General features: G+C 32.3%; 1 protein-coding gene across 1 annotated transcript; it reads left to right on the plus strand.

The window, feature by feature from the left end:
- The first annotated feature begins 20,962 nt into the window (after window positions 1-20,962).
- Window positions 20,963-25,853, plus strand: CYP77A5P (cytochrome P450, family 77, subfamily A, polypeptide 5). Its single transcript, XM_079069504.1, has 7 exons — window positions 20,963-21,667; window positions 21,784-21,894; window positions 22,035-22,251; window positions 23,211-23,544; window positions 24,586-24,647; window positions 24,758-24,830; window positions 25,588-25,853. Coding segments are annotated over exons 1-7 (1,257 nt in total). The 5' UTR covers window positions 20,963-21,208; the 3' UTR covers window positions 25,589-25,853.
- The last annotated feature ends 1,989 nt before the right edge of the window (window positions 25,854-27,842 follow it).

The raw sequence follows: 27,842 nt of genomic DNA on the forward strand, positions 1-27,842 counted from the left end.
GCTGCTACCTCTGGTGCACGCTCAATCACTCAGGCTCAGGCTGCTGGTTACAGTTTCCAATCACCTTTGAGTTCTCACCATGTCGATCTATCCACCAAATCATACGTTCGGTGTGCAGTGATGAGAATTAAGATAGGTAAAGCTTTATTTACGATAGACGTAAAAATCTCCTTATCATTCTGAAAAGATATATGTCGGTTCTAATACCGTAATTAAACGTTTAGAAATCTGAACACATAAAATTTCCAGATCCGTTCGGCAATAAACCATAGATCTGATCAAACGATAGCATGATAAAGCATATAAGGCATTATATAACAAAAATCATTTAACACATAAAAACAATTTAGGCATCTCCCCTAAGTAAGCTAGTGCTCGTGACTATTCAGGCATACATCCTAAATATTACAGACACTCATCTCACAATTAACGCTTAGCATTCTAAGTTTAAGTCTAGAAATTTCCTAAAATTGCTAGTTTGCTTAATCTAATACTCTGATACCAAAGGTGACATCCCCAAATTCATGGTCATTTAAAAATTTTTATTTATGCTTATTTAAAAATCAGAGTATCCTTTTTGAAAAATATTATTACGGAATTTGTACGAAAAATATGATAAATATATTATCAAATCATTTCCGAAGAAATATATTTTATTTATATTAAAACATTGGGATGTCATCGTCAATACAGAAACATAAGCATAAATAGACATTATATTCATTTACAGTAATGATTTACATCTCCTTTAATCTATCAGTGTAATGTATCTTCGTACTGATACCTGTGATACAAATAGGCTGAGTGGGTCAGGTTGAAAAATCTGGTGAGTACATAGGGATTCCAATCCCACAATGTTATATCATATATATATATATATATATATATATATATATATATATATATATATATATATATATATATATATATAGATATACATATATTAGAACTTGCAATATACAATTTCGCCTCATATATGCAATTTTACCCCACCCCGTCAATCCTCACAACGAAACAATCCATACTCTCGGATCAAAAATTAACAACTTTATGTAATCCATACTCCCGTATCAGGTATGTCTAATTCATGCTCTCAGATTAATGACAAATGACTATGTCCACTCCATACTCTTGGACTAGGGACAAATGACTATGTATAATCCATGCTCTCGGATCAATGACACATTTTAAAGTTCTACCCTCAGTGTATATCACACCCGTACTCATAAGAAGATTCTACCCGATATTCCTGTTAATTAATTTAGGTTTATTCTAAATCATCATATATTATCATAAATGCTCTTAACACGTATTTCAGGCAATATCAAATATTTCACACATAAACATATATTTAATACTTTAATTAATAGTTGTATTAAAATCATGTTCATGAAAGGGACTATGCACTCACTTCTTAAAGTGATGATTCCTAATCTGGATAGCGCTTCACTTCTAGCAATTGTCTTTTCCGTCGACGTAACCTAGTATTGTTATCACTAAGTTTTAGTCTAATATTTATTGCGACTAATTATTAGTCTAGATTTATCAGTAACTCAAAGTCTACTTTCATGATCTATCAAGTAAGAATCAACCAGGTAGGATCATATCGGAGGTAGGGTCCGTTTGGTATATATGAAGTATACTGTTTGGAAATCCCACTTTAAACACCTCACTAAATCCAGCCTAGACATCATCCCCGTAAGTAGATCAATTAGTATAACGACTTGGAATTACTGATAAATATTATTTATAGGTTCATAATAACGACTTATGACTATAAATATAAGTTACACTGAAAACAGAATAGTGTAGCTTAACTTACAGGGTTTTTAACGAAAACCGAGAAATTGCGCAGGCAGAACTCCGACTCTAAAAACTTCTTTTCGTTGGATTTTTGACGACTCAGAGTTTCTCTATCGCACCCTAAAACTAGGAGAAATCTAACAAGAAATAAAGAACGATTCTAGAGAGAGTTTAGAGGAATGGAGTAAGGAAATATGAAGAATTCATCCTCTATTTATATGAGTTTGATCATAGAGTCGGCCCTAAGTTTTGTCCGTATCTTCTGCGTACGAGCTCCGTTTTATACATTCTTTATATCCACGTGTAGGTATATCCGAGTACTACAACTTTCATTTAGACCCCGTCGGCTAATTCTCATTCTATATCGGATTTACAAATCCGTATCGAATTCACCGCGTTCAAGAGTAGGGACTAAGTTCCGTCCATATCTTTAACATACGAGCTCTATTCTCGACTTTATTTATATCCGCATGTTGGTATTTTTGAGTGCTACACTTTTCATTTAGACTCCATCGGCTAATTCTCATTCTATCTCAGATTTTCAAATCTGTATCGAATTCGCCACGCTCGAAGAGTAGGGACTAAGTTTCGTCCATATCTTTCGCATACGAGCTCCGTTTTCGACTGTCTTTTTATCGTTGAGCTCCTATTAACGATATCTTTAATTCTCGTTTAGATTGTTTTGGCTAAAAATCGATCGATCTAAAATTCTATTTTCGGGTTGTATACTGTTATGCTAAATCTTAGAAAGTTCATAACTTTGTCAAATGAAGTTTTATTTGGACGTTCTCTATATGCACGATATCGGTTTAATGTCTACTACGACTTTCGTTTAGGTCGCTTAAAAAAGTATTTCGTCAAAAATTCACTTTTTACGATATGTGGTGTCGTGTCCGTTTGGTCGCAAAACTTCGACGGGTCATAAGTTTTTCAGTGTTTTTTATATGTACGGAATCCTTGTGACATATAATATAACTTTGGTTAAGATTATTTATTCTAAAAATGTTCTATCAAAAAGTCATTTTTAACGCTTATTATCTCTAAATTGACTAGCCTGAATCTGCAGGCGTTACACCAAATAATATAGATATATCCCTTAACGTAGATATCTATAAAACATTACACCCATACATACACATCCCAACCAATTCTCAAAAATCCTAGTCCACGATTATCATAAAGAATCAACTCGCATGATGAATCATTTAGAGAAATGGTTTGAATACATAGTTAGGGGATTCCTTGGCTAGTGTAATTCATAAAGGCGGTTGAATTATCAGAGTATTTGGTGAATATGGTATCCCATTTCATCTACGTCTGTAGGTAATGAACCCACACTAGCAATGTAATTCAAAAGACCGTCTAGAATGATCAAGTGTTGTCATCTACTCTAGGAGATGACCAAACATACCGTTATAGTTGCCTGATCTGGACCCACCATTTTTGGTCATCCAAAGGAATACTTTAATGTACTTCGGTACGTAATTTGTACCATCAACACTTGATAGTGTCACAGAACAGAGTTCTACTCTCTGTTCCTAATCGCACACCCTGAGTATGATGCTACACAATATCCAAACTTAAATGAACTAAACATCTATTTTTAAGGCCTAGTGTATAAATGTACAAGATTACAATGTTTGTAATCAAAAAAATTTCCTACCTATGTAATAGTTTTACAATACATGGTGTAACTAAACACTCCTTTGATTTAACTCGAACTAAGCATCCTTTATAAATCTTATTTCATTTCTAGGTAAGACTATAATGCTTATAATCGATTTCCAAAAACATTTTCCTATTTATTCCATATATATATATATATATATATATATATATATATATATATGTATACTGATTTGAACTTTAAAATAATTAATAACTGCAAGTGAAAGAGTTTTCTTCACTTATAGTTTGTGACTGATAATTATTATATTTCTTTGGTTAATATAAAGATATAAATAGTTCACATATATAGATGAGATTGCTTGTGTTTGATGTATAAGATGGAGAAAAAAATATGATCTGACAACACTCAAAACCTCTGTATGGAAATTATGTTTCATTATTAAATTGTTTCGGTTGTTTTATAAAAAACTATTTTTTTTAGTTTTTAACAACATTTTCAAATAAAATAACTATATATATATATATATATATATATATATATATATATATATATATATATATATATATATATATATATATATATATATATATATATACACACACACATATATAGTTTGTGGATCTTGTGAGAACCGAAAAAATGGTGAAGACCGCGAGTAAAATTCTCCACCACCCACTTCGTCAAGGCACAAACGTCAAATATAATATTTGGACATGACGCGTTCACATGTGACGTACGTCCGTGGTAAGTAATATAAACTCGGAGATTTAATCACATGCGACGAACGTCCATGTAACATCATTTAAGTGAGTTTTTTTTTTCGTTTTTTAATGTTTTCTTAATTTTTTTTTCAAATAATATATATATATATATATATATATATATATATATATATATATATATATATATATACACACACACAAACACATACACATACACAGTCAGTTTTAAGGCTTTTTACTTTACATTTCAATTTTTTTTTGTCTTTTTTACTTTTTTTTTGTTTTTTTATTTTATTTTTAAAAAAAATTCATTTTTTTTTCTATTTGTTTTTTTATTTTTTCAATGTTTTTACTACATATTTGAAGTTCCTAGTGTTTTTGTTTTTGTTTTTTAAATTTTATAATTTTTTTTATGTTTTTTGAACTATATATCGATTTAAGTTTTTAATGTTTGACAATTATAAAAGTTTTAAATAAGAAAAATATAAATAATCATAATATTTTTAGTTAATACTATTTTTGAATACTATTTTTTTGGATTAAATCTTTTTGAATCAAGTGATTTTGAATCATAATATTCTGATCATATCATTTTTTGAATCATATAATTTTAGATCAATATTATATCCAATTAAATAAAGTTTTTGTTCAAAAACAAATTTTAGATCATATTATATATATATATATATATATATATATATATATATATATATATATATATATATATATTGAATCATAAAAGATATAATTAAGGATCATAAAATACTTGAATCAAAATATTATATATATATATATATATATATATATATATATATATATATATATATATATATATATATATCATAAAATATATAATTAAGCATCATAAAATATTTGAGTCAAAATATTTTTAAATCGTAAGGAATTAAGGATCATAAACATCTTGAATTAAAACTTTTTTTGAATCATTATTATTTTGAATCATCTCATTTTGGATCGTATTATGTTAAATATTTATAAGAAAAACTTATAACCTTTTAAAATAAAGTTTGGTATCTAAACAAACTTATGTTTTAAAATTTCTTTTTGAAAAGTTCAGATATATGATAATCCTTTAAAAGGATATTTAATTTGGCGAACGAAAATTTCACGTCTTAATTTTTATAAAATTTTATAATCATTTAAACAAAATGTTTGTATCCATAACAATATATATTTTTAAAAATTTTCTTTTACAAACTTACTAGAATAGTATTACAAAGAACTCTATATTTTTCTTTTTTGAATTTGGATAAAAAATACGTTATATTTTATAAAAACTAATATCTTTAAAATTAAAATGTAAACACTTCAAAAAACTTATATTTGATTTTTTTTTCAAAGTCACTAATATATTGAGTAGAAGTATCCCTTAAACTTTTATGGTTTTTGAAGAATTTTTTCTGATGTTTTTTGTAAAACAATAATATATATATATATATATATATATATATATATATATATATATATATATATATATATATATATATATATATATATATATTCTTTTTCAAATTTTCATGATTGTGTTCATTTTGCTGAAAAACTAAACATGTGAAAAAAATAAAATAAATGCCCAGCCAATGGTTGGGAGACATGTGGCAGAGAGAGAGAGAAAAAAAATAGGAGGAATAATGTGTTGGATGCGTGTAGAACCCATTTTCATTTCGTTTGTTTTTTCTTTTGTTTTTATTTCTTTTGCCTATTTAACCCTCCAAACCATTATGATGGTTTCATCTTGCTTGGTGAATACATCTAGAGAGCTTCTTCTTTGGAGCTTAAAACCATCTTCATCAACTTTCTAATTGTAAAAAATGACCAAAGTCTTCAAAGGTTGTAATGATTTCCTTTTATGGTTGTTTTAATCTTTCTAATACTTGCAAAATGATCTTTTGGTGCGAATAAAACTAGTTTTATGTTGTTCAAATCTAAAGTCTTCAGTTACTATGTTTATGCTTTTGAAAATTTTTTGAATAAAAACCCAACAATTGGTATCCAAGCCATTTTTGCAAGATTAGTAAGATTTTTGTAACACTCCAATCTATGTATTTACCTCTATTCCCTCTAAATGAAATTTCATTGCAAAATTGGTCCCTTTCGTACGCTGGGCGTACTTATGAGTACACGTAGCGTACTAAGGAGGAATGATCGTGGAGGTGACCCACGTACGCGGGACGTACGTGGCAGATGGCCAACCACCCTAATGTTCGGACTTGTGACCTATATAATGAGAGAACCCCTCTCTAAAACTACATCATATTACTCCAAAACATGCTACATGCATATTTATAAATAATATTTTACATTGATAGTTTAATTACAGAAGACTGGATATAAACCGACTAAATTTTAGTATATTACATAACTACCCAGGAAATTATAATTTTATACCTACACGATTACTAAATACAAAAGTAATATTATTAACTATTCTATATCTTCCAATAGTATGTGTCTATACTGGATCCTTATTATGTGCAATAGTTAAACACTGCGAGGGATAAGCGGTGACGCTTAGTGAGTTCAAAAATAGATATAATATAACGTTATGCTATATATATACCAATATGACAGAAGCAAAGAGGAACAAAGAACAACAAAGGTACATGAGTACCATATGTCATGCTTTCCATATCAACAAATAATCTGATTCAAAGATTTACAATCAATGAGATACAACAATTTCAACTTGACATACATCAATAAGACTTTAGCCCAAGTGGCACAGAAAATAAACTATTTCTGAATAAACATTTTGCTAGAATTTCAGGCTTTTAGCCCTATCCAGCATTCTGCCAGTACCAAAGTGATGCTTACTCATTCACTTCATGGCCAAAGGCTACATACCAGTACCCAAGTGATGCTTAGTCATTCACTTCAAGTCAAAGGTATAGCTCATTTTCATAAAAACACGGGAAAACACATTGAACATATAACACATAACATACAATTGTTCTTATAATTTGAACTCACCGTGAAATAACCGGGGGTTAAAATAGTAATTTGAGCAGCACTTCGTTTCTATAATTAACTTTCTTCGATGAAAAACCGGGAGCTTTATTGAAAATCGGGCCTTGCGAGGGCTGAGCTTTAAAACCGAAAAGATAAATTTATCGGGGTCTTCGGGCACTTCGGGATGTTTTTCAGGTGTTAGGTAGGTTCTCGGGACTTCGGGGGTTGTAAAGAAGTTTATGGGAGTGAAAAATGTGAAAAAGGTGTGAAAAATGTGAAAAGGTTGTAAAAAGTGTGAATTTTCCAACCAAAACCGGGAGGGTTCGCACCTCCCTTATATAGTGTGCGAGGGCTCGGACCGAAGAGAGAAGAGAGACACACGGCGGATGCGAGGCGAGGGGGAAGGGTACGTGGCTCGCATGCGAAGGGCCAAGTGGCTTGCTTCGGACGCCTCCACCATGAAGACACGCGTCGATCTCGGACTGGGCCGGGCATCGGATGAGTCAGCAGCTTCGGACACGGGGCACCATGCGAAGATCCGGATGACGTGGCTGATTCTAGGCCTTGCATGCATGCGAAAATTCTCGGATTTTGTGCCCTAATCTTCAAAAATTCATATTGTTTGCATACGAGCTCCGTTTTTGACGTTCTTCATATGCACGCGTAGGCGAGATTATACTCTACAACTTTTGTTTAGACTCCGTCAGCTAATTTTGATTTTATTTTTAATATTATTATTTTTAACAGATCGGGACAGGAAAATCCGTTAAAAATTCATAACTTTTTCATCCGACGTCCGTTTTCGTCTGTCTTTTTACCGTTGTACTACTATTGACGAGACCTTTGATTCTCGTTTAGGTTGTGTCGGCTAAAAATCACTCGATCTTTATTTCGAGTTTTTAGCTGTATACTGCTATACTGAAACTTAGAAAAATCATAACTTCCTCATACGAAGTCAGATTTGGACGTTCTTTTTATGAAAATTCTCGGTTTAACGAATACTACGACTTTCATTTAGATCACTAAAGCTAAAAATTAGTTTATTGAAAACTCACTTTTTATGTTAAATAGTGTTTTGCCAGTTTTGTCGCGGATCTTCGAATGGTCATAACTTCTTCGTTATAACTCGGATTTCGCCTAAATGTTTCTAACGAAATTATCTACAACTTTCAATAACATTATTTTTATTTATTTCCAACTTTATATTTTCGTTAATTTCAATATTGACTTTTCATTGGAATCTCCTAAGACTTCCAATACATTTCTGGTGATTCTAAACATAGTTTTACTTTAATTCTCGTAAAAACTATTTTGTTAGAAATCAATGCTCAAAAACATATAATATTATTCATTTTAAGCTAATAAGCTTTACAAAACACGATAATCGAACAAGGTTATTAACGTGTATGTTACATTTAAGCAACCTTTCACCATTTGGACCAAACCCTAATTAGCCTCCTTAGCCTCATTTTGTCCTTTAACCCTAGATTTTAAACATAGTTTTACTTTAATTCTCGTAAAAACTATTTTGTTAGAAATCAATGCTCAAAAACATATAATATTATTCATTTTAAGCTAATAAGCTTTACAAAACACGATAATCGAACAAGGTTATTAATGTGTATGTTACATTTAAGCAACCTTTCACCATTTGGACCAAACCCTAATTAGCCTCCATAGCCTCATTTTGTCCTTTAACCCTAGATTTTCATGAGAGTGTGATCCTTGAGCTTAAAGAGTGTTTTGGTGGCCATTTTAGAGAGCATTCAAGAAGGAGAAGATGGTGAGCAAGTCTTGGATACCATTAAGCTTCTAGATCCTGCATCTAGTTCATCTTGAGGAGCTTTTAGAGGTATAAAGTCATAACCTTGTCATCTCTTTTGTTAGTTTGAGCTAGGGTTTTGTTATGGAGTCCCTTTTTGATTCTTGGACCCTCTCTTGTGAGTTGAGAAACTCCAGAGACTTGGATGGTTAAATCTAAGCTCTTTGAGCATGTTAGATGCATAAAGGTGCCATCTTGAAGGCTGCTTTGATTCCATGCATGAGCTTGAAGTCTTAAATGAGGTCTTAATGGGAAAAATGAAGTTTTAGAGTCCCTTATGGCATGCAAGGGCATAAAGTTGCCAACTTTATGCCTTAGGACGTCTTAATGAGCTCAGATCTAAAATTGGACGTTGAAATCCCAAGTTTTAAGCACTTAATGGTCGTTGATGCTTAACCAGCTTGTACGCTGGGCGTAATATTATGTACGTTTGTGCGTACAACCAAAGGGCTCAGTACGCTAAGCGTACTGGAGTGGTACGTTGGGCGTACGCACCTCAGAAGGGTCTGGGCTTCGTGTGGGCTTATGAGCTTATTGGGCCTTATTCTATTTTGGGCCTGGTCCCATTTAGGGTTAGTGGACTATTATTTTGTTTTAGGCCATATTTGTATTGGTTGGGCTTGTTGGGCCATGTGGCCCATTAATAGCTTTCATCTTGGATCCTAGGCCCATTAGTAAAGAAAAGACTTTTAGGCCATCATGGAAGGGCTTAGGCTTAACTGTTTGGAATCTTAGACTAGGTTGAATTATAATCCTAATTTAGGGTTATTTGTATTATTGTTCAGTGTGCGGTTTCAGACTATTAGGGGAGCAGCTTTTGTGTTCAGTAGATTGAGGTGAGCCTTTTCACTACACCCATAGGTCGAAGGCACCTTGGCCGGCCCATTAATTGTTATGAGATGTTAGTAATTGATTATGTTATGGTTTGCATTGACTTATGTAAAGACCATGGGACGAGCCTGTCACACCCCCAAACCAAGGATGGCGGAAACGTCCGGGGGTGGAGGACTTCATGTATAGTATCACAACAACGAGTATAATAGTGCTCAAAGTAAATACAACCATCATGGATATAATTAAAAAAGTTACACCAGAGTATGTGTTTACGTGTTTCAAATCAATTACACTATGATAACAAAATGAAATGTTTGACGATTTAACGTCCCATCCTCAAAAGCGGTTGATTTCCTGTTTCACTGAATTCCTGAGAATACAAGTAGTTTTGAAAAAGTGTCAACAATTAAGTTGGTGAGTTCATAAGAGTTTTATTTGAGAAAGAAGCCGTTTTCCTTGTAAAAAGCGATTGAGTATGATTCCAGAAAATTCAATATTTTCTTTATTAAACGCGAAATGAACTCTCCTATGTTATGCAATAATGTACCCTAGAAAGACCTGTAGATTCCTTCTATAATCACCCAGTGTATATAAGTTATATAAAATTTAAGTTAAATAAACCGTCGAATATAATGGATCTGCCCTTGGTCCACAACCAAACAAGGAACAGGAAGTAGAGCGGACCCATCAATTCTAAGTCGATTGCGACTAAATTCTTATATAACTCTAACATATACACTTAGCAAATTATAGTTGAAGTCTAACAATTCTAGATGAAACGTAGTTTTAATATCATGAAAGTCATTTAGTGTAAACCTAGTACTTTGTCATGTATACTTCAAGAAAAATCCCTTATTTTCCTTATAAAAAGTTATGTAGCCTTAAATCCCAAGACCGAGAATATGTGTGTGTGTGTGTGTGTTGTACTTATAATGTTTATAATCGTAATGCGTTTCCAAAGAAAATCCAATATTTTTCCTAAAAAAAGTTATGTAGCCTTAAATCCCAAGACTGAGAATGTGTGTGGGTTTTGTACTTATAATGTTTATAATAGTCTTTAAATAGATAAAACCCCTATTCAAAATAGAATTTTCCCTGTAAACTTGAAAGATTGTTAACTCCCTATGTGAGTTGTTATAACCATACTATAACTCGAGGACCTCGTACTCGACGTTCTTCAGGCGTCGGAATGATATGACACTTGTCACCTCAGACCTGCCGGTCTAGCTGTTGCAAGCAGCTCAGGTGCGGGTTTGTCAGACTCAATATAGATCTATACACAACTATCACGCTCTCCTACAAGAGACTCTGGCTATAACTACAGGACTTTTCTGTGGTACTTAAGAGTACCCCGAAGGAGAATGTCTCACAAATTACGTTAACTAGTTTACATATAGTTTGAGTATAACCTCTTCCGTGGTGGAAGTGAAATCACCTTTTATGAAAGCAATTAGTGATATGAAATCCATAAACTAAAACTATTATATTTTATCATGTAGTATATGAAAAACTCATTTGTTTTGAGAGTAAAACCTTTTTCATGTAGGATGCTTTTATCGAAAAATCCATAAACTATACTTATTGTAGTTTATAATATTAGTTTGAAATGAATGGGAAAACCTTATTGTGAATGACTAATTTCTGTTTATGATGATAAACTAACAAGAAATACATTCAACATTTAGGAACTTAGTGTTATGCACTTTGCTCAACATACTACAAAGTGTTATTAATATGGTAAACTATGTAGCTAGTTTTTAACCTTTCTGCACTGTTTTGAAAACATTAGAGAAAAATCATACGAAGTCAAAAACTAAATCCGTAAACTCTGAGAGTTTATAAAATGTTTCTAGTTTATTCATAATTTTTATTATGATTTTTAGAAGTCTCTAACTTGTGTGAAAATGTTCATATTCACAGACTGGTCCAAATTCGTTTCTGAAATGTTAGGCAGTTTTGTAAAAATCACCATAAATTGTAGAAAAATCGTATGGAGATGTGCAAGTAGTCATTTTAAAGGTATGAACCTAAACTATTTGCATATTAAACAGTTTTGAAAAATATTAAGTTTAAGTTAGGTAAAACAGTTCGTGAACAGGTCACAACTTTTCTGTTGTAAGCTGTCAAGTTAAGTTTTAAATATGTTTTGGTGTTTTAACTTGTATTCCCCCCCCCCCCCCCTGAAAACTAAAGAAAACTGGAAAATGTAGGGGTATGAACTCACCTTATGTGATTTCTTGAAGGATGGAAGGTTGAAGATGATGAGTATCAAGTCAAGAATACTTGATGAACACGTGAAGTGTTGGATGATCCTATGAACGATTTTTGGTGTTAAATGTGTGTAGATGATTCAAGGGTGTTATGAAAACATGGAATAACACTTGAGTTTAGATGGAATACTTACCAAAAAGTGAAGTAATAGCTCAACAATACTTCCAAAAAGTGGCTGGAAGTAGAGAGAAAAAGAGGCTCTCTTGATGGTTTGAGAAGTGTATAAGTGTTTGAGAGTGATCAAAGTGAACCAAGAAATCCTCTAGCGATTTCTTTATATAGATGTTGCTGGAGCAACTTGCAAAGTTGAAAGGATGTTTACCTTGGTTTGTGTGATGTGGATAGGGTTGGACCAATGAGAAGATGACACATGGAGACAAGTGGGCACACTTGACCCACTTGTGGTGTAGGATACTCTTCTTAATGTAAAATAATGATTTATAATTAATAAATCCTTGAGAAATGAATAAAATATGAGTTTTGGGGGTTAAAAATGGTAAAATATGGATTTGGGTGAAAATCTCACGTTAAAATTACGAAAAACGGGCTCAAAACGCTAAAAGTATTGAAAACCGGGTAAAAGTTGCGAATATCCGAAGTTCAGGGTCGGAGGTTCGGTCCTAGCCATTAGAACCGAAGGTAGATGGGAACCGAGAGGAGGGTTTGGTCTTGAGCAGCTTCACATGCGAACCTGGGGAGGAAGCGAAATGGAGCGAAGGTAGTCTCGGACCCGAAGGTGGTATCTCGGACTGAAGGGTGAGATCGGTCCCTTAGCAGGTTCGGTTCAGGAAGGCTGTTTCGCTTCTGACACTTCGGTTCTGACATCTTTGGCTCTAATAGGAGGTTCGGCCCTAAGAGGTTCCCTCTAAGAGGGTTCAGTTCCTAAGAAGGGTTTCGGTTCCTAAGAGGTGTTTCGGCCCTAATTCGCTGTTTTTCGATATAACTCCCCGATTCAAGCGGTTTTTGGCCAAGTTAAGGGTCGGGATGACCCAGATGACTATAAATAGTTTGAGAGAGATTTTGGGAGAGATTTTGGAGAGATTTCACATACTTGGAGAGATTTGGGAGAGATTTCACATACATGGAGAGATTTGGGAGAGATTTCACATACTTGGAGAGATTCCACATACTTGGAGAGATTTGAGAGAGATTTCACATACTTGGAGAGATTTAGGAGAGATTTCACATACTTGGAGAGATTTGGGAGATATTTCACATACTTGGAGAGATTTGGGAGAGATTTCACATACTTGGAGAGATTTCACATACTTGGAGAGAGTTGGGAGAGATTTAATATTAGACATTATTATCGTATAATCTCGTAATGCAAGGTTCGTGAACCCCGTTATGCTTCGTTTATGATTGTTTTAAGTCCCCGAAAGGGTCCTTAGTCATGTTTCGATGCGTTTAACTCCCTTTTTAGGGTTTTTTTACATTGCTAAACACATAGATTCTTTGAGACACTTGAATTCTTGACATACAAATGCACATTTTTATACATAGAATAACTTTTAGCATACAAATACTAATTAAGTTTGACCGGTTTGACTTGTGGACTTTGACTTGTTGACTTTGACTTTGACTTGAATTTGACGGTTGTCACAGAGCCCATGGCACTTGGCAAGACCTTGGGGCAGTGGCGGACTGTAGTGGAGCCCGGGGGGTCCCGGGCCACTGCTCCGATTCCGGCGCGTAGTGTAAAAAAAATTATGTTTTTTCTATTAGGTACACCGGATTAAAATACGAGTGCCACTACTACTTTAGATTTTTTCGGAACTTTTTTTAGTGCCACCCCTACTAAAACGTTCTGCGTCCGCCACTGCCTTGGGGGAAGCCCAAGGCACTGGGATACAAGACCATGGGGGTAGCCCATGACATTCCAAATGAAGACCATGGAGGGAGTCCATGGCAAACTTATGTTTATATGTACATGGCAATATATGGTTATGTATTTATGTGTTTTTGGGAAACTCACTAAGCGTGTGTTTATAGTTTTGTTGGGTGTTTCAGGTACTTCGGGATCTAAGGGCAATGGCCCAGCTTGATGGCGCAGCGTGCACTCTCCAGTATTTTCCCCACTAGTTGTTATGGACACTCTGATCTTTTTGAATAATATGATTATGTATTGGAATCTTGGAAACAAATGTGATTGGAATTTCTAAATATTAAATGAGAATTATTAATTATTAAATGAAAAATTGTACTTGAATTTTGGGCTGTTACAAATTTTTTTGTTAAGTTGATGAAATCTTTGTTTTTGGAAAACATTTATCATTTATGTTCATCATTCACATGTGAATGACAATCGTATAAACTAAAAAAATTGATCGATATTATAGTTCAAGTTCACATGTGAGCACTAACCGAAGATTTGAAAAAAAAATTGGTTTCTATACATCTCGATAGATGTCTATTTATAGCGGACAAAATATTATGAATTTTGATGTATTTTTCTTGATAAAAAAATAAGCTTTAAAAAGAAAAAAAATGGTTTTTTTTAATCGAGTACTTGTATTGTCACACCCCCGAACCAGAAGGCAGAAACGTCTAAGGGCTCGTGTAACTATCAATTGAAATATCATCACAATGAATATACATGAAGCATAACACATTCATCACCAAACATTACATAATACAGCTGGTATTGTTAACATCAAGTACATTGTCATAGGTTACATAAATCCAAAGTATTAATAGTACGATGAGTGACGTTACACAAAATAAATCCATACACACTTGAAAGTCCTTCTGCTTAACGATTACCTGAGAATACAAGTTATTTTGAAAACGGTCAACATATATAATGTTGGTGAGTTCATAAGCATGTTTGAATAAAAGTCTTTGTATTGTTTGTAAAACCCAGAAAATCCGATATTTTCTGTAAAAAGTCTGAAAAGTGATGTGAAAATCGAGTATAATGCATGTGTGAATTTCATAGTAGTAACATATAGGAATGCAGTTCAAATTTTCTTTGTATTCTTTCTGTTGTAAGTAAGTGGTATTTGAATAATAGTATTTCCCCAGAAAATCTGATATTTTCTGATTTATAAAAATGTCATGGTCTTTGCACTATAGAATGTTTTGTATCATTATGACTTACGAGTTTTTAATCTTCTGTAATGTCTTAATGGAAATGGATCTCTATATGAGTCGTTATAATCATACATGACAGTGACTGATTTGCCTGTCTTGGCATTTTTGCAAATGTCGGATTTTCGATCAAGGTTTTGTCACCCTAAACTGGCCTAGTCTAACTGTAGCGAACAGCTCAGGTGTGGGGGAGTCACCCCCGTATAGATCTATACACAAACTCTCGCTCTCCCTCCAGGAGACTCTAATTATAAATACAAGCTACGATCATACACTCAATGATGTCAACCGACACGTCTCACTAGCTCCCATTTGTTTTCACATGAATTTGTATAATGTTATATGTATTTAGAAGTTCGAACACTAGATGATGCATGAAATGAAAAGGTAAGGCCCAACAAACATGAAGAAAAGGCAACTATGGCCCATTAGACGTGTAAGTTATTTCCAGGCTAAATTAGCATGTAAATGGGCCACTAAGGCCCAATAACATGTAAACGCTAAATTAGGCCCATTTAGCATGTAATTGGGTCACTGAAGCCCAATAGACATGTGATGTATACATTGGGCCCAATAAACATGTAAATGGATCACGAAGGCCCAATAAACATGTATAGAAAGTATTAGGCCCAATATTCGTACCGTTATTGTATTTCGTTTATTTGTTATAGTATTGTTCACTTCGTTGGAGAATTTATCCATAATGTTATAAAAATCTAGTATTTTGTTATAACGGTATTTTTTAGTTTGTTACGTCAAATTTCTATAATTTCAACTCGTGTTTAACAAAATTACACTTTAGGCCCCTTAAGAACTAAATTAACATTTAGAGGCTTATTTTTACATAAAATGTCATTTTTGGTCTATTTTAATTAAAAATAACATTTTAGTCCATAAATTTATAAAAATTTGTATTTTCGCCCCAAATGTTTAGTAATTTACGGTTTTGGTCCAAAAATACATATTTTGACATTTTCGGCCCATCATTGCAGAAAATTACATTTTCAGCCCCTTATTTGCATAAAATGACATTTTCGGCCCAATTTTTATAAAATTAACATTTTTGGTCCAAATCTTGAGATAGTGTCATTTTCAGCCCCTAATCTCGTTTATTCTCATTTTTGGCTCAAGTTTTGATTAAATGACATTTTAATCCCCAAAAATTGATATTTTTGCAATTTGGGCCCAATAGGCCGTGAGGCCCACCTTAAGGCCCAAAATGCCAAATTTTACACTTTTGACCCTTAGAAAAATATGGTTGTTATAAAAACTCATTTTTAAGCTAATAATACCCTTTTTGCCCCTATAAAACCGTAGGTGTCACTCTTGACCCCAAACTTTCGTTTATTTGCCAAAAATGCTTCTTACACAAGATTTTGTTTTGTTTTTCACAACTTAGGCATTTATAACACTTTTAACTTTGTAGTATGATGTCTAGAGTGTTTTTGTTTAAGAATCTCACTTATTTTTGTTAGAGTTTTATAGATCCATCGAGTTTAGCACACAAACACAACAAAAGCCAAGAAAATCACACATAACATGCATATATACATAGATCTACACATAAACACTTGTATTCTCCCCCAAAAACAAGTAAAAACCGAAAACAAGGGGGTATGAACTCACCTTTGCTTTGATGTTTCAGTTTTGAAGAAGAAATGGAAGAAGATGATGTGATTTTTGACTCTAGCAAGCTCCTTGAGTGGTTTTCGAACTTAGATGGTTTCTAGGATGTTAGATCACGAATGAAACTTTATAAGGGAGTGTACTTAGCTTAAGGATGAAAATCAAAGACTTAAGTATGACAAAAACTTACCAAAGATGATGATCTAGATGAAAACCTCTTTGAAGATACACATAAAATCTCGAAATTTGAAGGAAGATGTAGGGGTTCTTGAGAGCTTTCCTTAAGAGATTTTGTAAGTGAAATGAGTGTGGTGGTGATTTTTGGCTCTATGGCCGAAATTAAGAAGGAGAGAGGGGAGGAAAGTTTTGCATGGAAGGTAATACACTTCTTGATACATGTGCTCATCTAGATATATGCTATGTAATTGTGTGTTGTCACCCTTCTAATTTATCTCCTTATTTCATCATCCATTCATTTTTTTTACATATGGGACGAAGATTTGGGCTAGAAGAAAGAAGTTGAATAGTTTTGGGCCTTTACTTGTCTTTACTCGAAATTATGGGGTCCAATAATTATTTTTCCGGCCCATTGGGCCCTCATAGATGTTCACGGCCCAATATGGTTTAATTAAAGAGGTTTAGGGTCCATTTAGAATCCAATTAGGGTATTTAGGCCCAAAATAGTCGAATTGAAGGCTTATTGGCCCATTAGGTCCAATAAGAAAACCCTAGTCCATAATAAACTTGAACCAGAATTTTAGGGTTTTCAACTCATTATTGACTATTTGGATACTTTGTATAGAGTTTTGAACTTCACTTGTGAATCTTGATTAAGTTTGTTGTCATAGAATGTACATAGTGCATGATATCAAGTTAGAGTTACAAGTATTATCATAGATGATGTTTACATGATTACAAAATTTCTTGGCTAAAAATGCCAGTTGTGACATGTATGTCCATGGTAAGTAATATATTTGTATGGATGAGTTACTTCTAGTGAAAGAGTTTGCTTGGACCAGATAATTTGAAAAATAAAAGGGATATTAGAGCTTTTTAATATTACTTAGTACCAACTTATATTAAAAGCGTCTAAACATCAATTCATGACCAATTGTATAGAGTTGAAGCGAATACGAAACTGAAATTTTCTTAAATATGATTTTTCTTTTCAAGATATTAGCTTTAGTTTATTTTATTGTAGTTAAATTTCGTTTTCTTTTTAGTTAATTAAAAACGTACTCATTTAATTATTGTTTATTTTTGTGCCAAGTCAATATACATTGTGCAAAGTGGTATATAACAACTTATGTGTCCCTATGGGTTTGATCCCTTCTTCAGCTATACTATTCATTAGTATAACTAGAAGTAGTTTTATACCTCTTATTATTTGTGGGTTCAGCGACACAACAACCACGATGCATATTACCTAATTCTTTAAAAGCCAATAAATTGACCTCCAACTTAACGAAAATACATATATGAACAACGTCCTTGTCTGATACGTCTTCAAACTCTCATGCATTAACATTAGTAAATAATCAATATACAATGGCAAACTAGGATGAAGCTAGGGGAAAAACCAGGCCCTAGACATGCTTTATGATTGTGTATTGATGTGAGAAATAACTTATGTCATCCAAAATACAAGCCGTAGTCTCCAACATTAAAACACATTACTCCATCACCATGTATTTTTTGTCTTGCATATTAACGTTGATATGGACACTTCACAAAACATTTAGAATTTCGTGAAAAGTTTCTCATTAATAGAACATTATAGATACACCGTAATTTGTATATATTTACTCAAACAACTACAATGTCACTAGAAAATACATTAATGTAGACAATTTATGAAACACTTTAAAAGTATATGAAACTGACATTGTTTCGTAAAACTTGAAATTTAAAATACTACTCCATTTTAACATATGTCACCAACTAAATACACGTAGTTTGTACATATTTACCACGTACTTTATACATATTTACTAAGTAAATATAATATCACCCTACAAAATATATCAAAAAACATCAAAATACACTATGAGCGTATTTGGCAAAAGTAGCTGTTAGCTGGAAGCGGGTAGCTGGTAGCGTGTAGCGTGTAGCGGGTAGCTGGTAGCGGGAAACTGTAGCTTTTATTTGTTATATGAGTGTTTGGCAAAAGTAGCTGATAGCTTTTGAAATATATAAAATTACATAAAAGGACAATTGATTAAAAATAAATAAATATATAAATATATTTTTAAGGGTAATTATGGAAATTGATTTCAAAAGCTCAGTAACGTTTTGTTAAACGCTACATGAAGTAGCTTTTAGATTTTGGAGCGTTTTGTTTAAACTAAAAGCTAAACGCTCGTACTGTCAAACGAAGTTTTTTGTTTAAACTAGAGCGTTTTGTCAAAAGCTAAAAGCTAGAAGCTCTCAAACGCTTCCAAAAGCTCCGTGCCAAACACGTATATGTGAAACATTTTAAGAGTTTGTGGAACGGTTCTTGTTTCACAACCCTTTGAATTTCAAACTACTCCATTTTAATTTATATACGTTAACAACCAAATACATGTATTTTGTACATAATTACTAAAAACATCTACAATGTTAATATTTGTGAAAAGGTAGCCCCTTTGTGAAAAAAATTAGAAGTTCACAGAAGAGGTATTGTTCCATGGAACTTATATTTTTTCATCAACTCAAAGTATCGAGAAAATTTGTATATTATGTACACATGTACTCAAATAAGTACAATATCACTAAAAAATACATTATAACATGACCCTTTTGCAAAACAGTTCAAAAGTTGACGAAATATTCTTGTTTCACAAAGCATAAATTTTCATAACACAACTCCAAATTAACATATGTTATCAAGAAAATACATCTATTTTGAATACATTTATTCAACGACTACAATGTTGCTTGGAAATACATAAAAATATTAAAATAGTTATTTCATAAAGCGCTTCTAGTTGCACAAAGTGGCTCGTCAATTCGTAGATTCAACATATTACATAACCTAGAAAGATTAGATAATACTTTACTTGATTCTACTTGCACAACAAGACGATCACATAAAGATTTCGATGGTTCTCGAGATGCATCGCTTAAAATGATATTTGGAAAAATGGACAAGGAAAATGTTGAAAAATAAGTTTAATATATCGATGGCCATTTTATGACTCAAGAGGTTTTTGCGAAACATATATTTGCTTCTTTTAAATATATGAGAGAAATGTTATTTTTTAATAATATAATTTCATTTTTTTTTTCATTTTAGTAATGTAGTTTTTTCAAAAATTATGTAAGGTATTTTGAAATATGGTTAATAACTTAATGAACTTTTGTTGTGTACAAGATGTCCCTAAAATATACTTTTTTGTACACAATTATCATTGAACATTTTGTGAGTGTTCATTAATTATAACTAAGGTTTAAAACACATAGATGTCAATCAAAGTAATGCCTTAAAGAATTAAATTACAAACAAAACAACCAATATCACTATATACCTGAATAGTTCTTTCTTGATTTCTACCAAGCCTTTCCTCACATCCAAAACCTCAACATTGAATATGAACTTGTAATTGTTCGGTTAACTTTTCACATCTTTAAGTTCTTCATTGACGTTACCCTTAAACTTCACTGATTTTAGATCAACCCATCCCCACAAGACATATTTTTATTTGGATTCTTCATAAATGAAATCACATTATTAGAAAAAGAATGTTGCTCTATATTAAAAAATGACGAAAAATACACTTACCATTGAGTTTGCAAATACCCTAAATCTTCTTCTAGGGCTGTCTTCGGTCATTGATGTTCAAATTCGAGAAGGAAGTCCATATTTGCAAAGATTTTTGTAGTCTAATGTTGAATATCTTTGTTGGTAAGAGTATCTAGATGAAGATGACATGTTTGGAGCTTTGTTCAATTGTTCGTAATCCAATGTTCAAACTAAGGCACACAAACGCATCCCTATGGAGGATAAATTACATCATATGATTAACAACTTCTAATAGCCATGTAGAATGTGACATCATTAAGAACCCATTATTTAGTATAGACACTCATATAAGGACTAAATACGTTCACAAGTGAAACCTTATATTTTAATGATTAAAAATCTTTTAGTGTGATAAATAAAAATTGTTAAATTAAAGTTTGCCTGCCCTTTGCACACTTGGAAGAAACAAAGTAAGTTCAGAGAAGACGAAGAACTGTACAAACCTACAAGAATCCAACAATATAAAATGACCAAGACAGATCCAGACCCCACAAATTCCTACAAAACTCCACTATTAAACAAATCGAGCGAGGTTTGTTGAGAATAAACAATGGAGGAAGCAGCACCTTTCTCTCGCATATGCTATAATTTACGAAAAGCCAAACCATATTTTCCCAAATCATACAGTCACTCCCAAACGTTGTTCTTATCATCTAATGGGTTCAATTGCGTTCTCACTGTTTTCCCCAAAACTTTACACGAAACCCCGAGTCGACGGGGGTACGCCGGTGGCAATGATGGCCTACCCCACCCCTTCCCCCGCCGCTGCGGCAACCAAATCTAATTTGGGTTTCAAAAATTTAATGGAGAGTTTCACTGTGGACATTCATCGAGCAGAAGGAAGGCAATTAAACGTGCCATTGATTGCACCTTTTACGATTGCGTCGTCGAGGCTCGAGGGAGTGGAGAACGTCGCGGTTCGTGTGGAGTTGAATAACGGGTGTGTTGGGTGGGGGGAGTCTCCGATTCTGCCATTTGTCACGGCGGAGGATCAGATCACGGCTTTGAAGAAAGCAGGGGAAGCTTGTGAGTTTTTGAAGAAGAGTCAAGCGATGAGTTTGGGTGATGTGTTGCGAGAAATCGGTCATCTTCTTCCTGGACATGATTTTGCTTCTGTAAGTTGTTTACTTTTTTACTTTTCATAGCTTCCATTGTTCATGAATCATGATTATCATTTCCATGTTATATATTTTTCAATTTTGTTCTCATAATATTTCTATATGCCTCAAAGGTTAGAGCAGGGGTGGAGATGGCTGTGATTGATGCGGTTGCTACTAGCATTGGCACGCCATTATGGAGATTCTTTGGTGGAGTTTCAAATACAATAACAACAGATATAACAGTTCAGTTTCTATCCAAGTATTTCAATTTTTATGCATTTTATGCCATAATTTTCTCAAATATCTTTTAAAAGAGACAGAGCCTATAAATAACAACAATGAAAAAGAAGATAACATCATTTAAAGTGATGTTTTATTGTAGATACCGATTGTTTCACCAAAAGAAGCTGGTGAATTGGCTTCAAAGTATTGTAAAGAAGGGTTCAAGACTTTGAAGCTTAAAGTTGGAAAAGATTTGAATACAGATATTGAAGTGCTTCAAGCTATACGTGCAGCCCATCCTCATTGTCTATTTATTTTGGATGCTAATGAAGGCTACTCCTCTTCTGAAGCTATTCAAGTTCTTGAAAAATTACATGGTAAACTTATCTTTGAAAGATATAAAATCATGTTATCAATCATCTTACATATTTGTACCAATTTTCATTTGATCTTAATAATAAGTTTTCTTACAACATACTCATATTGCACAGAAAACTTAGGTTGCGTTTAGTTACGGAAAAACAGTTTTGGTTTTCCGTTTTCAGTTTTCAGAAAATTGAAATAAGTTTTCATTTTTAGTTTTCAGTAGAAAGTTTAGAAAACACGTTTAGTTAAAACTTATTCATTTTTTATTTTCTGTTTTAGAAAATTGGAAAACGTGTTTAGATGTGTATTTTTCTATCGGTTTTCATTTTTAGTTTTCATTAGAAAATTTAGAAAACGCGTTTAGTTAAAACTTTATTCACTTTGGAAAACCGTTATGTTTGTTTTTTTGTTCTTTTTTTTAATCAATTAATTAATTAATTTATTATTATTTAGAAGATAAGACGAGTTGATCACATGTTCATTATTTCAATTTTCAACGAAAACCGTAAGTGCAAGTTAATTATTTTAACGTACTTAATTGATTTAACCAATCCACATAGAAGACATCTTTTTGGTATTTTTGCTTCGTTTAATATTTTTCTTTTTGGTTTTTATAAATGAAAAATCAAACGCAACGTAAAAATTCGTTTTTTTTTTTTTGCAAAACCCTACGCACAAGTGGTTTTTTACAGTATATGCAAAAGACGTAAATACCCTCCTCATTCTCACCACTAAAATATATATATATATATATATATATATATATATATATATATATATATATATATATATATATCTTGTACCTATCCCAACTTCCAGCTCTCGATCTCTCACCTTGGGATATTATTTCCGCTTACAAGAACGAGAAGGGCATTCATGTCTTTTTCACAAACAATCAACCAATGACAAAAAATTGCAATTTTGATTTTCTATACGATTTAAATATTCATATTCCATGATACGATTGCAGAAATGAATGTGACTCCAGTTCTTTTTGAGCAACCGGTTCACAGAGACGATTGGGAAGGTCTAGGCCACGTGACTCAAGTTGCGAAATCTAAATTTGGTGTATCGGTTGCTGCTGATGAAAGTTGTAGAAGTTTAGCGGATGTTAAGGAAATAATAAAACGACAGCTGGCGGATGTTGTTAATATTAAATTAGCAAAAGTAGGTGTCCTTGGGGCTCTTGAGATAATCGATTTGGCAAAAGCTTCTGGACTTGATTTGATGATTGGTGGGATGGTTGAGACTAGACTTGCCATGGGCTTTGCGGGCCATCTTGCTGCTGGTCTTGGCGGCTTTAAGTAAGTGAAACTATGCAATGCCAATTTGTTACAATTCTGACCACTTGACCGGTCAACCCGGTTGCCTGTTCACGTGACATGATGACGTGTCAATTTTGATGATGTGGTATGCTGAAATGACATGCTGACGTGTCAAAATTGAAAAAATTTGTTACAAAAAACACTAAATTTTCACTTTTTTTCAATTTTGACATAGTTTTCATTTTTTTTTTTTTCAGTTTTGACACTCAATTTTTTTGTTCCAAATTGATCATCATTTTTTCCAATTTTGTTCAATTTTGATGGCGTGACACTCCATTTTTTGTTCCAAATCGGACATCATTTTTTTTGTTCCCTTTTAAATCGTATAAAAAAACATTGTCAAATTAGAATTTTGGTGTAAACTTAATGACTTTTGTACTATTTACCCTTTCTTTAAAGGTTAAATGTAAAAAATATTAATGTACTTTTATTGATTTGTTTATTATTGCAATCCACAACATTGTACGTTTAAATAGAAACCTAGTTATAGCAATGTCTTCCAAAATATACAAAGCAATTTTTTTCGTTGTACGGATTCTTTTTTCAATGTACATTGTTTTAATAAGAAACAAATTAAAACTAGAATGATATAATTGGTAGAATTTTCAAAGTACTATGTGTAAATAAGAAAACAAAATAAAAAGTACAATGTTGTAATAAAGTTTCTTCTTTGAAACTATGTTTACATAACCTTGTTTTTCTTTGAAGGTTAAGTTTAAGAGATAGCAACATGCTTTTGATGATTTGCTTATTATATCACCCTACTTTTCTTTCTTCCGATTACAGCATTGTACTTTGAAATTTCTACCCAATTAATATCAATTTCATCAATTGTAGATTTTTCAATGTACAATCAATGTCTTGATAAGAAAAATAAAAATAAAAACTCAAAATACAATGTTGTAAAATAATAGTAGGATGCTATATACACAAATAAATAAAACTACGATGCTATTTTTTGTATTTAACCCCTCCTTTAATTGTAAATTCTTAACAAATCTGTTTTTTTTTCTTGAATAGATTTATTGACTTAGATACACCACTTCTGCTGTCTGAAGATCCAGTTTTCGAGGGTTATGAAGGTAAAGTTCAGCCTCTTATGAGTTTTTGTCAAAAAGAAAACATTATATTTTATATCCTTTATCCTTTAAATAAAATTGAATTAAATTAATAATTAATGTTGTTGGTATAGTTTCTGGCCCTACTTACAAGTTCACAAATGCTAGAGGACATGGTGGGTTCCTTCACTGGGATAATCTTGCTTGGTGAGTTATAGATTTTTGTTTTCTTTGTATTTACTTCACACATTATATGCATGCTTTCTTGTTTTCACAAAAATGTAGCTTTATTTCTTTTTGACTTAATAGCCTTAATGGAAATAAGACTTTGAAGTTTTTTCCTATATTCACTCATTAAGTCCTGTATAGATGAAGTGACTAATTTTTGTCTGGATAAAGTGTTTTATAACTTTTATATAGAAGGTGATATATACATAAGGTATGCTTTTTTAGACTGAATAAACCTTCAATGTGACTAAGGCTGTGTTTGGCATGCCACAACTAGCTTATCTTTCGACTTTTTTTTTAATGGACATGTTTTGCAAGCCAAAAAATAGCTGATAAGCTAGCTTTTTAAAAAGCTATATAGACTAGCTTTTCAGGAGCTTTTTTAAAAGTTTTTGATTATACCCTTAATTAATTTTAGAAAACATATTCTTTTAAATGTCCTTTTATATTATTTTATATCTTTCAGCTAACTTATAAACTAGTTTTTACCAAACGTCATTTTTTGTAAACTAGCTTTTCAGCTAGTCTGCCAAACATGGCTTGAATGACCATTTTATCCCTACATTCCAAAAAAGAGATTCTCAATAATATATCAATATTCATCAATTTTAATGTGAGAGGAATTGAAAGAAACAACCTGTCCACATCGAGTGTTTTTACAAATTTGCCCTAATTTATTTATGAAGTATTGGTGTATATGATTGGCTCTCACATGTTTATAATCCTTATGGAACAGATCTTTACAGGCTCAATGGTTCACCGGTTAAAGAAAGAGGACTGGTGAGTCGACTCAGTGAGTGAACTCACACTGTGTACTAGTAGTCCGTAAGTGCATATGTTTTTAAGTACCATGATCTTTGTTTTTGCTGCTAATGAACTCGCAGTTATTTGTACTTGTAATGGTTTTTTGAGTCGATTTCTGTTGCATAATTTGGGATTTTCTTTAAGTCAACATTAAGCAAATGGGGATTTTCATATGTAGGAAGTGTTTTTTTTTCTTCATGATTCTTCTATGGGGTGAAATCAAAAATTGCGATAATACTGAATTTTATTTATATAACTATAAAAAGCTAATAGTATTTTTTATTTATTTATTTTTGATAATAATCTTGTTTTGGTTTTTTATTATGTTTTAACAATAGGCATTTACATATTATATAAAACTTCATAAGAAAATTCATTTGGTTTTTCTTGCAGACTAACCAAATATTATCTTACAAATCGATCCAACCAAATAAATTGCAAGAGAACTATTAGTAATCACCACTTGCAATATGGGTTCATTAGAATTCGAAGTACAATTTGTATTAAACCAATGATAATCAACTAAAAAAGTAACTAAAAAATATACTTCGTAAATAAGATCCAACTAAGCTTTTGGGTTTGATAGATGTAAGTAAATCAATAATAATCAAATAGTTAAAAAAAGTAAATATACTTCGTAAGAGGTGAAGAAGTAACTAAAAAATAGCTTTGTGTATTGCCTAAGCTCCAAGTCCATTATTTGAATGGGCCATGAACATTCTTTCGTTTTTACAGAGAACGAAATCGAAAAAAAAAATAAAAAAATCAGTTTCTAGGTCTTTTATTTTAAAAATAAAAAAATCATTTTCATTTTTTTATTCGGTTAAAGCATCTTATGTCATATTGGATGATGAGTCTATTTGTTGAGTAAGATAAAAGATGAGTGATTCAAGTTAAATTTGTTATCGTGGTCTTATAGATATTAAATTGGTTAAAAATAAACAGAGCTACAATGTTATGAAATAAGCTTACTGTTAAGATTTATGGAGTCATGAACAAATTGACAAGTTCCTAAGAGTTCAAGGGCCATAAATGAAACTTGGAAATTAAAACAATTGAATTGTTGAATGGACAGTGGAATCAATTGTTTAATATTTATTGTCACTATCTCTAATGTGAACGCAACAATTGAACATTTGAATTGGACGCGAACTTTCGGTGGAATAATCAATGGACGGCTAAAGAAAAATCTACGCATTTTTCAATCTTTGCGGCAATCTTGTGCATATTGCGGCTCACAAATATACCTATATATATATGCATGTATGTTTTGCATATTTTGTGTGCAAAAACTTGAGAGAACATCAAATGTAGAGTGTCAAGCCAATTGTAATCTTGTGAGTTTTAATAAAATTCTCTAGTTGCAGCCCGTGGACGTAGGATTTGCACCGAATCCGAATCACGTAAAATCCTTGTGTTCTTCTTGCTTTATTTTCGTGAGTTTGTGTGTATGTGATAGTGTGTTTCCGCTGCGTGTACCCGGTCCGGTTCCTAACACTTACAAATGGTTAAATTTGTTGAGTAAGATAAAACAACACATTGAGGTCAAATTTGTAATCAATTTCTTATAGATACAAAATGATAGATAGTGTATTGGTTAAAAACAAAAAGAGGTACATTTTATGAAATAAGCTTACAAATGGTTAGATAAACCAAAATAGTTTGGAAATACTAAGGCATGTTAAATGTATAGGTGCGTAAGATGGGTTAAGTAATTGGTGGATAGATGCACATATAAAAATCTGTTATTTAATACGAGTCTCAATTTTTGTAGCTATATATTGTATCTAATACGAGTATAATAGCAGTGTACTTCTTACCTTTTAGTGCAAAAGGACAACTAAAAAGAGAAAGTAAGAAAACTCTAATTTTTTAATTTTAATTTGTTTTCATTTGTTTTTTTACTTCTATTTCTCCACGTATGTCTTCATATCCTTTATTTAGACAATTGTCTTAACACCACCTCTTTGTTTCTTTTTTGTTTTTGTTTTTTTTTTTCCAGTTAAATGTTTTGGGATGAGTGATGATTATATCTAGAAAATCATAGCAAATTCTGGATCTTCTTTGTCGGTTAATAACGATTATTGGCATATGGCTATTGAATGCCTTCAAACTTTTCATCCTTTGATAATTAATGAAATCCTAAACAATATCAATGTTTCCAACAAGAATTGAAACCTTAAACCC

Source organism: Lactuca virosa, chromosome 8 (genome assembly GCF_052849685.1).
Source record: "Lactuca virosa cultivar CGN04683 chromosome 8, Lactuca_virosa_CGN04683_v6, whole genome shotgun sequence".
NCBI classification, from domain to species: Eukaryota; Viridiplantae; Streptophyta; class Magnoliopsida; order Asterales; family Asteraceae; genus Lactuca; species Lactuca virosa.

What these genes read in the sequence shown, in the direction of transcription:
- CYP77A5P (XM_079069504.1), top strand. Translation starts at nt 21,209, where the DNA reads ATGGGTTCAATTGCGTTCTCACTGTTTTCCCCAAAACTTTACACGAAA. An exon ending in GCTGGTCTTGGCGGCTTTAA is followed by an intron (nt 23,545 to 24,585) that starts GTAAGTGAAACT and finishes TTTCTTGAATAG; the next exon opens with ATTTATTGACTTAGATACAC. An exon ending in AGTTTTCGAGGGTTATGAAG is followed by an intron (nt 24,648 to 24,757) that starts GTAAAGTTCAGC and finishes TTGTTGGTATAG; the next exon opens with TTTCTGGCCCTACTTACAAG.